Source organism: Danio rerio, chromosome 22, assembly GCF_049306965.1.
Source record: "Danio rerio strain Tuebingen ecotype United States chromosome 22, GRCz12tu, whole genome shotgun sequence".
NCBI lineage: Eukaryota > Metazoa > Chordata > Actinopteri > Cypriniformes > Danionidae > Danio > Danio rerio.
The window spans coordinates 5,451,812-5,467,024 of NC_133197.1; the positions used below are offsets into that span (position 1 = coordinate 5,451,812).

Here is a 15,213-nt window from a genome sequence, read left to right on the forward strand (position 1 = left end):
ATTATGAATAATTACTGTTTTTACATTACTGTGAGGGTTGGGGTAGGGTAGACGCTAATAAAATACATTTAATGGGTAATTTAATAAATAATATGCATAAAACTCTGCATAATTACTGTTTTTACATTACTGTGAGGGTTGTGGTCGGGGTAGAGGCTGATAAAATACAATTTTATGGGCAATTTAATAAAAAACAAGAATAATACTCAGCATAATTACTGTTTTTACATTACTGTGAGGGCTGTGGTCAGGGTAGATGGTAATAAACTACAATTTTTTGATTTATATAATAAATAACATGAATAATACTCTGCATAATTACCAATATTACATTGCTATGAGGGTTGTGGTAGGGGTAGATGTCAATAAAATACAGTTTTATAGGTAATTTAATAAATAATATGAATAATACTCGGGATAATCACTGTTTTTACATTTCTGTGAGGTTTGTGGTCGGGGTAGAGGCTGATAAAATACAATTTTATGGGCAATTTAATAAAAAACAAGAATAATACTCTGCATAATTACCATTATTACATTACTTTGAGGGTTGTGGTCGGGGTAGAGGCTAATAAAATAAATTTAATGGGTAATTTAATAAATAACCTGAATAATACTCTGCATAATTACTGTTTTTACATTACTGTGAGGGCTGTGGTCAGGGTAGACGGTAATAAAATACAATTTTTTGATTAATATAATAAATAACATGAATAATACTCTGCATAATTACCAATATTACATTGCAATGAGGGTTGTGGTCAGGGTAGATGCCAATAAAATACAGTTGTTTAGGTAAGTTAATAAATAATATAAATAATACTCGGCATAATCACTGGTTTTACATTACTGTGAGGTTTGTTGTAGCGGTAGACGCTAATAAAATACAATTTTATGGGTAATTTAATAAATAACAGGGAATATGCCAAAAAAATACACATTTAAAGGTCATTTAATAAATAATATGAATAATAATCTGTATAATTACTGTTTTTACATTACTGTGAGGGTTGTGGTTGGGGTAGAGGCTAATAAAATACAATTTATATGGGTAATTTAATAAATAAAATGAATAATACTCAGCATAATTACGATTATTACATTACTGTGAGGGTTGGGGTAGGGTAGACGCTAATAAAATACATTAAATGGGTAATTTAATAAATAATATATCATTTTTACACTATTGTGAGGGTTGTGGTTGCGGTAGACGCTAATAAAATACAATGTTATGGGTAGTTTAATAAATAATATGAATAAAACTATGTGTAATTACTGTTTTTACATTACTGTAAGGGTTGTGGTCGGGGTAGAGGCTAATAAAATAAAATTTTATGGGTAATTTAGTAAATAAAATTAATAATATTCTGCATAATTACTGTTTTTACATTACTGTGAGGGCTGGGGTAGGGGTAGACGCTAATAAAATACATTTAACAGGTAATTTAATAATTAATATGAATAATATACCTTTTTACATTACTGTGATGCTTGGTTTAGTAGTAGACGCTAATAAAATACAATTTTATGGGTAATTTAATAAATAATATGAATAATACTCGGCATAATCGCTGTTTTTACATTACTGTGAGGATTGTGGTAGGCGTAGACGCGAATAAAATACATTTAACGGGTAATTTAATAAATAACATAAAAAATACTTAGCTTAATTACTGTTTTTACATGACTGAGGGTTGGTTTTAAGGTCGGGGTAGGGGTAGACCTTAATAACAAATTTAACTGTAGGGTCCAGCCAGTTGGTCCAATGACGGTATCCAATGGTGGATGAAGGTTCACTGCATGTTCGGTCTTTCCAGTGCACAATGTTGATTTATATTAAACTTAACTCATATCTGACTCCAATTTTAGTATGAGATGGTTTAGAATATTAATATGTTTATCCTCGTTTTATCTGACTCCAATTATAAAACATTGATAAGATTATTTTGTTTCCTTTCACATTATTTTAGATTGTGATTGAATATTCTTTTGATTTGTTATTATACCTTATTCTCATTTACTCAGATTCCGATAGCATCTCGAGTCTTGCACCGGCCGGGTATACAATCTCTTAATACAAGCTTGTCAGTCTTGGTCATTAAACAGAGGCGATTAACCACTCTCCTAAAAAGGCAGAACACTACTTACTCAATTTAGGAGATTTTTATGTGGTCCCCATGGATCTGTTATCTACTTAATCAAGACAAAGTATTTTAATAATAATCGCGCAGGATTATACTATTGTAGATGAAGGCCTAAATATCCACATTTAAAGTAGTTTCAACAATATTTTGTTGTTCTAAATAGTTGGCCTTTTACAGTCCAAATATACATGAAATAATGCCAATTTGTTAGTCGGATCTCTAACAACATTGTTTAGCGTGCCACGCTGCTCCGTCTAACATGTTTTAGTCCGTTACTAACCTGTACAGTGGCTTGTAGTGCTATGGACAACAACATTTATCAGTGATAATAACACGAACTCTGTTTGAATCATTCAAAACATAACAATTTATTAGTCAGGTAAATGTATTATGCCAATTCAATCAGTCAATTCATAAACGATCAATACAAAACATCAAATTATCAAAGATAAATCCAAGATGAAAAAGATGCATTCCTGACTTTGAAATATACATAACATGGAACAAGCCATGTTATGGGCTGATCTGGTTAGGCAGAATCGCCTTGAGCTTTTCTTAGCCCTTACCTTAAATAATCCGAGAATTCCCTCAAGAAAGGGGGTGTGAATGTATAACAAAAGGCATTCACACTTAGTGTCACACCCCTCACAGTGGTTCAAAAGATGCCTGAAGTTATATATTTATTGTTCTGATTATGTCTATTTCTGAGAGAATGAGACCATTGTACCAATCGCACTGAGACATTTCAAATGATATCAAACATGATAGTTAAAGTCAGTTTGGTTAATTCTAGAACATTCAAACATTGAAATGACCATATGTGTGAGTTAGGGGGATGAAGCAGACTCAGATGCAAATGCAGCAGGAACTGGTTTTTCCCGCATTCCTCCCTGGTGGGTTGTGAAGTCACCAGTCTCTGTTTTCAGCTCATGTTTTGAATTGTCAAAGATATCAGAATATTTGCAATATTTCAATTCTTACAGATAACCCCCATTTGATCCCGTGGGTCAGATATAAATGTGTCCATGGGGTCACTATGTATCCTTGTTGAGGTCGTTCAGGGGCAATTCAAGACAGTCTCTGCAGCATTATCAGTTGTAAGTCGTGTTCAGCAGGTAGCTAAACAGGTCCAGGCTCGTTTTCACCTCTTTTGATGAGCCTGACCCGAATGCACTGCTCATTCAGTCCATACAGGCCTTCATAGCTTCCACTGTGTCCTTCCCCTGACAAAAGTGTCCACGTCGTGTGGGCTTCTCATAGTCTGCTTCTTCTGATGAATCTGGTCATCTCCAGATATGCAGACATCGGCATGTGGGGGTCTACAGTGTGTATACACTGCCTTCTCTCGGACACCTAAACAGCAACTTGATGGCTCAGCGATTGAACAGTTATGAACTTGTGTCATTCTGCATTGGAGAAAGTCATGAGGTTAAGCATAAAATATATGATCAAAACATAAAAGTCAGCAAGTGCGAGTCGTACAACTGGTCTCAGGTCTCTTTCAATCTGTTTAAATGGTCCAATCAAAAACAGATAAGTCTTTGTCACCACTGAGATAGGGTATAATGATAGGGAGAATATTAAATATTCTTGGTTTGAATTACTCAAGGTAAAGCTATCAAAAGGTCAGTGCAACTTATTAAAACAGTATAACAGGCAGTATGCATCATAAAACATATCATCATGACAATACATTCAAATAAATGACATTCATTTTCAAAATGAAACAAAAAAACTTGAAGATATTTGTCATACATGATAGTAATCACATTATTTAACCATAATTATGAAGGTATATCTATAATAATGTGTGTGTTTGTGTGTGTATGTTGTGTGTGTGTGTGTGTGTGTGTGTGTGTGTGTGTGTGTGTGTGTGTGTGTGTGTGTGTGTGTGTGTGTGTGTGTGTGTGTGTGTGTGTGTGTGTTTATGTGCGTGTGGGGGGGCTTGAACACAATTGATGGTATTTGTCAAATTTAAATGTCCTAGTGATTATTAGAAGTGTCCTCACTTCGGTTTAATTTTAATCACTTTAGCACTTATACCTGTTATTGGTGATAGATTGGAAAACCAGGGGCCCTCTGGTTTGTCAACCATCCCCACAACAGTCAGTGTATCTATGGCAAGTTCGCCTCTATTGAAGTTTTATACCATCAATTTGTTGTCAAAGCCATGCAAATGTGTAATTTCTTTTCAGCTGACAGAGGGTGTCAGAGGGTGTTTGTTGTCTCGTCTGTCATCAGATTAATTATTCTGTTCTATGTGTGTGAGGCTAATGTGTTTTGTTCGTATAAACATGGACAAAAGATCTTAACTAAAGAGATTTGACTCCTGGGTCTTTGAAGACTAAGGTGTTATCTATGTGCCTGGGTTTACCTGTGGCTATGTGTCAGTGTAATGCTCCGAACAATGGTAATCAACTTTTATAATTGTGTTGCAAAATTTTAGTCCTGTTTAACAGGGAGCCAGCATAAGAATGTGAACATGAGGTGTGTTCCGGCTCAAATTGATTCCATATAATATCTTTTACGGAGCATTTTAAGGTGCAATGTTCAACGCTGGATCCTGTAAAAAATGCATTTTCATGGTTAATTTAATTATCACACTCTATACTCCTGTTTGTAGTTCAAACTGCAGCTATACAGGGGATAGCAGAGTTTTCTACTTTTGGAGATCAAAGCATGAATTTCAACATAGTTAATTCCATTTTCATACAGGACATGTGGTTTAACATGTGTATAGTATAAAAACAAATTTAAAAATGCCACCAGGATTCGTGACAATAGAGTCTGTTGCTATTGGTCTTTGCAGGAACAATGCAGTAAAGTTCTTTATCGCCTCTAGGTAACCAAGGTTTTAGTCCCATTGCTATTAAGCAATTTGGGAAGATTTTAACTATGAGATCTTTTTGTGTCTCTGTTTCATTTAACATGTAAATTTACATCTTTGTTGAAGAAAGATGTTTTGCGAAATCACATAGCCTCCTAGAATGCTGAATCCATTGATAAGATCAGCTGTGGATAATTGTTATTCTGATGACTGATCAAAGACTTTTTTTCAGAGGACTCACTGCAGGTGAGGTGTTAGCACCACAGGGGTTCTTGCTTTGAGATGCAAGATGGGAGACTTTTGGCCTCAGGCTATGGCTTAACCTTTTGTTGCCCTCATTTGTATTTGTTTGATGTGGACCGGATCTGGAGTGTTCTTTGTTATTGGTCCGCCTAAGATGAGAACAAAAGCAGAGAGAACCATTTTTAGAATTTTCATCAGTTTCAAATTCAATCATGTGGAATTAATGTTAATGCATCATCTTGCAATATTAATTCTGGAAGCCACATGATGTTGCTGGTCAGATGTGAATTGCTGTTGTTGATTTCAGCATATTGTGAGTGTGTAACACCTGTTTACACAGTCTGCTGTATTCTGAGCATTATCTCCCAGTTCCGCTGGGGACATTTTTCTGAATCAATCAATGATTTTTCATTAATTTCAGTTCACAATCTAATGGGCCGATACCCATAGTTCATTTTTTGCTCTCATTAACAGTCAGATCTGTTGGCAGAAATCATTTCACCCTTTTGGTGTTCTCTGCTTAACGGTTGTCATTTTATGGTGTGACTCACAGGTTAGATCTTTTGACCCATAAAAACTTTGGTAACTCTGAATGTTATCATATCCATCCCCCTTTCATTATTTTTCTGGTGAGTTTAATTCTCTGATCAAATTTTAATTGTAGGTGGTGTTTTTCAGCGAGGATTTTATTGGTTTACAATCAGTTATGCTATAGTAGTTCTGTCAGTGTTTTCATTAAGCATAAAGAAAGCAAACCTCCTCAAGGTGAATGTTTCACCCTTGGTCTTTAGTGCCATGATTGGCGATTATAATATAATGTTCATTATTGTTTATTCCTAATGTAATTATATTATATTAAAATATTAAATATTAAAATTTAATTATATCTGGTCTCTGGAGAGTGTTTTTAGAACAACAGTGCATTTTAGCTTAATGCTTTTATCTTGTGATCAGGGTTGTGTTTGCTTGTAAGTTGCATGGAGAACAAAAGGGTCAGCAAAGGCTTATGGCCAAATGGAAGAATGTATTGTTTTATGCAAATACAGCAAACACATTCTGAGCATCTTATTATCACTGAGGTGAGATTTCTCTGCTCTCTGTCAGGACATTTGAATATGAAAAGGTTTGAGCCATCAGGAGGTCTAAGGGCTGATTTAAAGTTAAAATCTTAGAATTTCTTTTATATTTAGTCTGTTTTGAGATTAAATTAAAGTATAGTGGATATTTTACACTGTAAACCCTAATGCTGTAACTAATTAATTGAATTGAGCTCTATTAACTTAAATCCTTAAAATTCGTTTATCTTAATTAACCTTAATGAGTATTCAGAACTTTTTCTTATTTTTGAGTTTGAAAAAATGTAATCTTTAAAAAATGCTATCAGCTGGGTGATTTAAGTATTTAAAGTTTGGAATTAAGTTAATTGCAATTAAAATGTATAAGTTGAGTAACTTGGGTATTTTAAGTTAGTTGAAGTGTCTTGCATGAGTATAACAAGCTCAAAACTTAATGTTTCTGTTAACTTAAAATAGATAATTTCATAACTTAAAAAATTTTACATAACTGATTGCCTCAAATTTTTTGAGTTTTGTCAACTTATTCGGGATTACAGTGTAGTTGATCAGCATCATATTTGAATTTATCACCATTATATTTAAATGACAAATTTCTGATTTGTAAAAGCAGATTTTTCATTAGAGCCTATTTGTCTTTTTTGCAATCAAATCATTCTGTTCTGCTCACCTTTATTTTTCACATGCAAATGCCTTTAAACAGACTGTTGTTATTAATCCAATTTAAAAGTTTACAATTGTTTTTAAATCTTAAACCATTTTTTCCTGTTTTCCTTTTTTCCATTTTTCTCTTTTTTATAAAACAGTAGATTTAAAACAATGGATAGTTTTTGATTTAAACTTTTAGGATCTAATTTATGACTCTCCACTGAGTTCCAGAATATAATTTGGATGATGTTATTCCAATTTTAAGCTTCAACTCTTGCTGCCTAGCAGACAAAGAGATTTCAGAGCAAGGGATGGCATTTATCTATACTGCTGCTATCATGTCCCTGATAATCAAAGTGGTTTTGTCTAATTCTCAACCCCACCGGATAACGCATTCCGGTCTAACATTTTTGAGCATTTCCGACTCATTCTATCAATGTGTTTATAAAGGGTGCGTCCAGCTTTCCCTCAACATTTCTAATAGGCAAAGAAGAATTGACTTACCACAGCAGCTGAAGATAGAATAGAAGATCCAAACCTCTTGGTTGATATAAATCCATTTTGTGCTGGAAAGACGTAACTCGCCTGAGTTGGGAGATCACGTCGGGGTCACCATTTTGTAGGGTCCAGCCAGTTGGTCCAATGACGGTATCCAATGGTGGATGAAGGTTCACTGCATGTTCGGTCTTTCCAGTGCACAATGTTGATTTATATTAAACTTAACTCATATCTGACTCCAATTTTAGTATGAGATGGTTTAGAATATTAATATGTTTATCCTCGTTTTATCTGACTCCAATTATAAAACATTGATAAGATTATTTTGTTTCCTTTCACATTATTTTAGATTGTGATTGAATATTCTTTTGATTTGTTATTATACCTTATTCTCATTTACTCAGATTCCGATAGCATCTCGAGTCTTGCACCGGCCGGGTATACAATCTCTTAATACAAGCTTGTCAGTCTTGGTCATTAAACAGAGGCGATTAACCACTCTCCTAAAAAGGCAGAACACTACTTACTCAATTTAGGAGATTTTTATGTGGTCCCCATGGATCTGTTATCTACTTAATCAAGACAAAGTATTTTAATAATAATCGCGCAGGATTATACTATTGTAGATGAAGGCCTAAATATCCACATTTAAAGTAGTTTCAACAATATTTTGTTGTTCTAAATAGTTGGCCTTTTACAGTCCAAATATACATGAAATAATGCCAATTTGTTAGTCGGATCTCTAACAACATTGTTTAGCGTGCCACGCTGCTCCGTCTAACATGTTTTAGTCCGTTACTAACCTGTACAGTGGCTTGTAGTGCTATGGACAACAACATTTATCAGTGATAATAACACGAACTCTGTTTGAATCATTCAAAACATAACAATTTATTAGTCAGGTAAATGTATTATGCCAATTCAATCAGTCAATTCATAAACGATCAATACAAAACATCAAATTATCAAAGATAAATCCAAGATGAAAAAGATGCATTCCTGACTTTGAAATATACATAACATGGAACAAGCCATGTTATGGGCTGATCTGGTTAGGCAGAATCGCCTTGAGCTTTTCTTAGCCCTTACCTTAAATAATCCGAGAATTCCCTCAAGAAAGGGGGTGTGAATGTATAACAAAAGGCATTCACACTTAGTGTCACACCCCTCACAGTGGTTCAAAAGATGCCTGAAGTTATATATTTATTGTTCTGATTATGTCTATTTCTGAGAGAATGAGACCATTGTACCAATCGCACTGAGACATTTCAAATGATATCAAACATGATAGTTAAAGTCAGTTTGGTTAATTCTAGAACATTCAAACATTGAAATGACCATATGTGTGAGTTAGGGGGATGAAGCAGACTCAGATGCAAATGCAGCAGGAACTGGTTTTTCCCGCATTCCTCCCTGGTGGGTTGTGAAGTCACCAGTCTCTGTTTTCAGCTCATGTTTTGAATTGTCAAAGATATCAGAATATTTGCAATATTTCAATTCTTACATAACCAATAATCAAAGTAAGCAGCTGCTTAGAAACCAAGGGAATAAGGGGGCCCCGACCAATGCCAAAAAGCCTATATTAATCATATAGCTCTTTTATAAATTTTCTATCATATGTTAAGTATTAATCATTCTATAAACATTAAGATTTTAATGGTATTACTTCTTTTCCAAAGTAGTGGCCCTCATGAATAATGGAACGTTTCTTTCGTACTGCACATGCAAATATTAAAATCTAATCACTAACATGGCTAATTAAGTGTACAGTTTTTGAACTTGCTATTTATTTGTGATTTTATTGTAATTAGTTTTACATTAGGAAGATAAAGGTTGCACTTAAAATGTATTTTAACAAGCAGTTTATTCTAATCTACTGAAGAAAATAAAATCTACTCTATATAGAAAGAGTCTTTTGAGTTTTAATGTTAGGGCCCATACCTGGGATCGCTTAGGGCGCCCAAATCACCAAGTATATAAACAATTCTCATTAGCTTCTGGCTGCTATGGTATCTCTTCTAGCACCCCCAAATAAGAGCTTTTTTTTAATATATACATCTCTTTCTTGTAGGAAACACGTGCAGAACGGGATCAACAAGAAGCAACAATGAGCAGGTGCTGCCACCTGCAGGCACTGAACAATGACTGCAAGGTACTTATGTGACCTAGTTTGATTCTAACCTCAGACCGCCTAGGTGCTTGAAGAGTCATCCGGAAAACATACAAGAAACAAATCGACTATCGTCTGCTGTCTACCGTTTTTAAAATTCCATCATGTTATGATATAATCCTAGCACTGTGAATGTTAATCGTCATCCATCTGATATTGCTTTAAAAATGTCCTCGTTGTGTTAAAGGAGTGTGATTTCGTTGCAGTTGTCAATCAGGAACTTGAGATGGAAATTATTTCGAAATATCCGCCCATGAAATACAAACCTGTGCATTATGAAGTACAGCTGATTTTGTGGTCATCACCTGGGACCACTTTTCGTTTGTTGGTTTGATTATTCGTATGTATTTATTTTGATTCCAGGAGAACTGAAGCGACGGCATTCAAAAGGGTTATTAGTACTTATCTTGTAGTGGATTATTGGTGGAGTGGTTCTCAAATGGTGGGTTTGAAGGTCTGGGAAATAGAAATAGCAATATTAAATGCATATAATAAGACATAAAAATAATAATTAACAATGTGTTAGATAGTACGGGTAGTATAATTCATAAATTCATACCGTATCTTGTTGAGTTGTTTGCAAACAAATCGCAGGACGTCAAATCTCACTCAATGATATGATTTGGCACAAATGAATACCAATAAATTACGTAGACAACAGTAAACATGGGTTAGAAATATAAAGAGCTTAATAAGGAATGATTTGATGTTGTTTACCTGCACATTTAGGCTCTACATATTTGAATCATACACATATTTAAGCAAAATACAAGACGTAGTATTTTAATGTTTAAAATTAAGTGACGCTTAAAACAAATCTGCTAATAGAAAAAAAAACTTGTTCCCATTTAAATCTCACCTAATTTTAATACATTTTATCAGAAGTTTTAAACAATTATAGAGGAATACAAAAATAATACATCAAAATTATTATAGTTGTTTGCAAACAAAGCGCAGGACGTCAAATCACACTCAGTGATATTATTTGGCACAAATAAATGTCAATAAATTACGTAGACAACAGTAAACATGGGTTAGAAATATAAAGAGCTTAATAAGGAATGATTTGATGTTGTTTACCTGCACATTTAGGCTCTAAATATTTAAATCATACACATATTTAAGCAAAATACCACAAGACGTAGTATTTTAATGTTTAAAACTGAGCAAAACTAAAGACAAGAAATAAAAATCTCCTAATGGAATAAAAAACTGAACTTGTTCTTATTTAAATTAAGATTTCACACCCAATTATTAGATTTCTGAAGTAAAATGTCACTTAATTTTGATACATTTTACCAGAGAAGTTTTAAACAATTATTGCGCAATACAAAAATAATACATCAAAACTATTATAGTTGTTTGCAAACAAAGCGCAGGGCGTCAAATCAAACTCAGTGATATTATTTGGCACAAATAAATGTCAATAAATTACGTAGACAACAATAAGCATAGGTTACGAAGAAAAAGAGCTTAATAAGGAATGATTTGATGTTGTTTACCTGCACATTCAGGGTTTACATATTTTAACAATACGCATATTTAAGCAAAACACCACAAGACGTAGTATTTTAATGTTTAAAATTAAGTGACGCTTAAAACAAATCTGCTAATAGAATAAAAAACTTGTTCCCATTTAAATCTCACCTAATTTTAATACATTTTATCAGAAGTTTTAAACAATTATAGAGGAATACAAAAATAATACATCAAAATTATTATAGTTGTTTGCAAACAAAGTGCAGGATGTCAAATCACACTCAGTGATATTATTTGGCACAAATAAATGTCAATAAATTACGTAGACAACAGTAAACATGGGTTAGAAATATAAAGAGCTTAATAAGGAATGATTTGATGTTTTTTACCTGCACATTTAGGCTCTACATATTTTAAACATACACATATTTAGGCAAAACACCACAAGACGTAGTATTTTAATGTTTAAAATTAAGTGACGCTTAAAAAAAATCTGCTAATAGAATCAAAAACGTGTTCCCATTTAAATTAGGATTTTACACCTCCTTTGTGGATTTCTGAAGTTAAATCTCACTTAATAATAATACATTTTATCAGAAGTTTTAAAGTTATAGTGCAATATAAAAATAATACATCAAAACTATTATAGTTGTTTGCGAACAAAGGGCAGGACGTCAAACCACACTCTGTTATATTATTTGGAACAAATGAATACCAATAAATTCTGTAGACAGCAATAAACTTGGGTTACAAAGATAAAGAGCTTAATAAGGAATGATTTGATTTTTACCTGCACATTTAGGCTCTAAATATTTGAATCATACACATATTTAAGCAAAATACCATGAGACGTAGTATTTTAATGTTTAAAATTAAGCGCCACTTAAAACAAGAAAAAAAAAAAAATCTGCTAATGGAATAAAAAACTGAACTTGTTCTCAGTTAAATTAAGATTTCACACCTCATTAGTGGATTTCTGAAGTAAAATGTCACTTAATTTTTATAAATTTTATCAGTTTTAAACAATTATAGTGCAATACAAAAATAATACATCAAAACTATTATAGTTGTTTGCAAACAAAGCGCAGGACGTCAAATCAAACTCAGTGATATTATTTGGCACAAATAAATGTCAATAAATTACGTAGACAACAATAAGCATAGGTTACGAAGATAAAAAGCTTAATAAGGAATGATTTGATGTTGTTTACCTGCACATTCAGGCTCTAAATGTTTTTTTACCATACACATATTTAAGCAAAACACCACAAGACGTAGTATTTTAATGTTTAAAATTAAGTGACGCTTAAAAAAAATCTGCTAATAGAATAAAAAACGTGTTCCCATTTAAATTAAGATTCACACCTCATTAGTGGATTTCTGAAGTAAAATCTCACTTAATATTAACACATTTTATCAGAAGTTTTAAAGTTATAGTGCAATATAAAAATAATACATCAAAACTATTATAGTTGTTTGCAAACAAAGGGCAGGACGTCAAACCACACTCTGTTATATTATTTGGAACAAATGAATACCAATAAATTGCGTAGACAGCAATAAACTTGGGTTACAAAGATAAAGAGCTTAATAAGGAATGATTTGATGTTTACCTGCACATTTAGGCTCTAAATATTTGACTCATACACATATTTAAGCAAAATACCACAAGATGTATTTTAAGGTTTAAAATTGAGCGACACTTAAAACAAGAAATAAAAATCTGCTAATTGAATAAAAAACTTAACTTGTTCACATTTAAATTAAGATTTCACACCCCATTAGTAGATTTCTGAAGTAAAATGTCACTTAATTTTGATACATTTTACCAGAGAAGTTTTAAACAAATGCAATACACAATACATCAAAACTATTTGGGAACTACTGCACCAATCAGCTTTCTTTTTAAACCATCTGCTAGTCATGTGTGTACAGTGTTAGCTAGTGTTTGAATGTACATGACTGAAAGGGAATTGTTTTCAATCTTCGGATTAGTTTCTAAAAAATACTGCTTGCATTCCTTATGTGGATTTTTCCCACGAGCACTGCTGCAATGGCATTTAAAAAAAGCTAGCTTTCTATTGGCTAAAACTATACTCCAATATCGCGTTAAGTTAATATATAAACATGGATCGACAACACAGTCGTCTATGCTCGTAATGGACAAACATTTGAACTTCCTACACAAATTAGAGTATTTATTCGAATGTTGTATTCGGGAATGCATGAGTTTTGATAATATGCTGTAATAGAGAAAAAAAAGTCGAGTGGAAATGATTACCCAGTTGTCCATACTTGAATTGTTGGTTTGCCTACTGTATCAAAACAAAACCTGTCGTGGAAAAAAGCTAATCTTCACGTTCAGATGCTAACGAGCTGTCTTCCGTTCCGGATGCTAGCGTGTGCTAATGCTAACTGCTTTATGTCCGAGTTAATTTTGTTCATGGAAAAGTTCACTGGCACATATTTTTTTCGTGTAATATTCATTGAAGCTGCTGCTGTATTCGATATGCGCGCGTCAATCATCGAGTAGGTGGTAAATTCCTTTCAGTTTCCTTACCTGGCATTGTCAAAGCACTGAAAATAACGAAGTACTCGTGGAGACGTTCGTTCTGAGGTATTTTGTGACATTTAAACCTAATTTCGGCTCATTAGCAGAGGCGCTACTTGTTTTGTTATGATGACAGAAACGGGCATGCGCAGAAACTTTGATTCCAACGACCGTTAAACGGGTAAAGTCTAGATCGGATACACGGCTGGTCGGAAGTGCGATATGTTCATCATAGTAGCATTTTTATGACACAGTAAAACTATAATTAATATTTTTACAATACTGTGACAATTGGGTTTAGGGTTGGTGTTAAAAATAAAATTTTTTGGGTAATTTAATAGATAGCATAAATAATATTCGGTACAACTACTGTTTTTACATTACAGTGACAGTTGGGGTGGGGGTAGACGTTAATAAAATACAATTTATTGGATAATTTAATAGATAGCATAAATAATATTCAGTACAACTACTGTTTCTACGTTGCTTTAAAAAAAAAAAAAAACAGTCGACAGAGGAGTGTGCTATCTCGATAATAAGCGCATTTTACACAGTTTTTCTCTAAATGATATGTATAATCCATTTATAAATAATATTGTTTTGTTTGCGTCTAAACATTGCGACCATCCACACAAAATATTATTTTGTTGCTGTCGTGCCATATTTTCTCAAATTATCATTGAACTTTGAGCTAACAAATTACTAGATAAAATTAGAATTTAATCGGTTGCCATCAGCAGAGTCCTTGCCAGAAGCGGCCCGGACTCTCCAGACAGACTCGGGCCAGATATGGTTAACATGAATCGGGCCAGTACTTTACAGCCGCATCACAAACACATGCGCGCGAGCGAGCTGCGGGCTGCACTCGGCCCGGATAACACTCGCCAATGTCGAGTCGGAGCCGCCGAAGGGCAGCCGAGCTCGGGCCGATTACTATTTGGGCTGTGACTTTTGGGTTTAGGATTGGGGTGGGCGTAGGCATTAAAATACAATAAATGGGAAATTTATTAAATAATTGTCGTTCACTTCCGGCCTCGTTGCATATCCGATCTAGCAACAACCCGTTAAACGCCACCATACACTCCATTGATTATTATCTGTAATTAGCTAATTAATTTTTATGTCAGTCAGAATGAGAGTTTGGAGAGTGGAAATCTAGGATATATTTAAATAAAAGTGCCAAAAATATTTATTAACCGCCCAGTGAGTGTTAAGGCAGTGCGGTTGAGGATTTGAGGTGTTTTTGGGGTGTTTTATTATCCATGGTTTATCATGTTAATTAATAAAATTGCACTGTAATTTCTTACTACTGTTTCAATTTTCCTGTACAAACTGTGTTTAGGAAATAAATTTATACAGATTAATTTAACATTGAATAATAAGTTATTCATTTTGTTTGAAAATTTGTCATTTTTAAATGGACCACTTATTCTTGATCAGACCACTAAAGGAGTGACAGGTTTTTATCTCATGTGTATTAGAAGAATTGTAATAATTCCAGCTGAACTGAAACAAGATGTGTTGTGTTGTTTTTTCATTTAATAAAAACCGTCCAAAGGAAATAAAAACAACTGCTCCAT

The 15,213-nt window shown here is 33.5% G+C and overlaps 1 protein-coding gene across 2 annotated transcripts in view; it reads left to right on the forward strand.

The window, feature by feature from the left end:
- Positions 1-15,204, forward strand: part of cers1 (ceramide synthase 1) — a 57,937-nt gene extending 42,733 nt beyond the window's left edge. Inside the window, exons 7-8 of one of the 2 annotated variants that reach the window (XR_012397655.1) lie at positions 9,505-10,332; positions 11,885-13,404. Coding sequence is in view for 1 of the 2 variants with exons in the window: in XM_009295953.5 (XP_009294228.1) it covers positions 9,505-9,544 (40 nt within the window). In the remaining variant the exon portion in view is untranslated. Of the gene's footprint in view, positions 1-9,504 lie in introns of both variants that reach the window. The other variant, XM_009295953.5, reaches the window with a different exon arrangement.
- Positions 15,205-15,213: the final 9 nt, after the last annotated feature.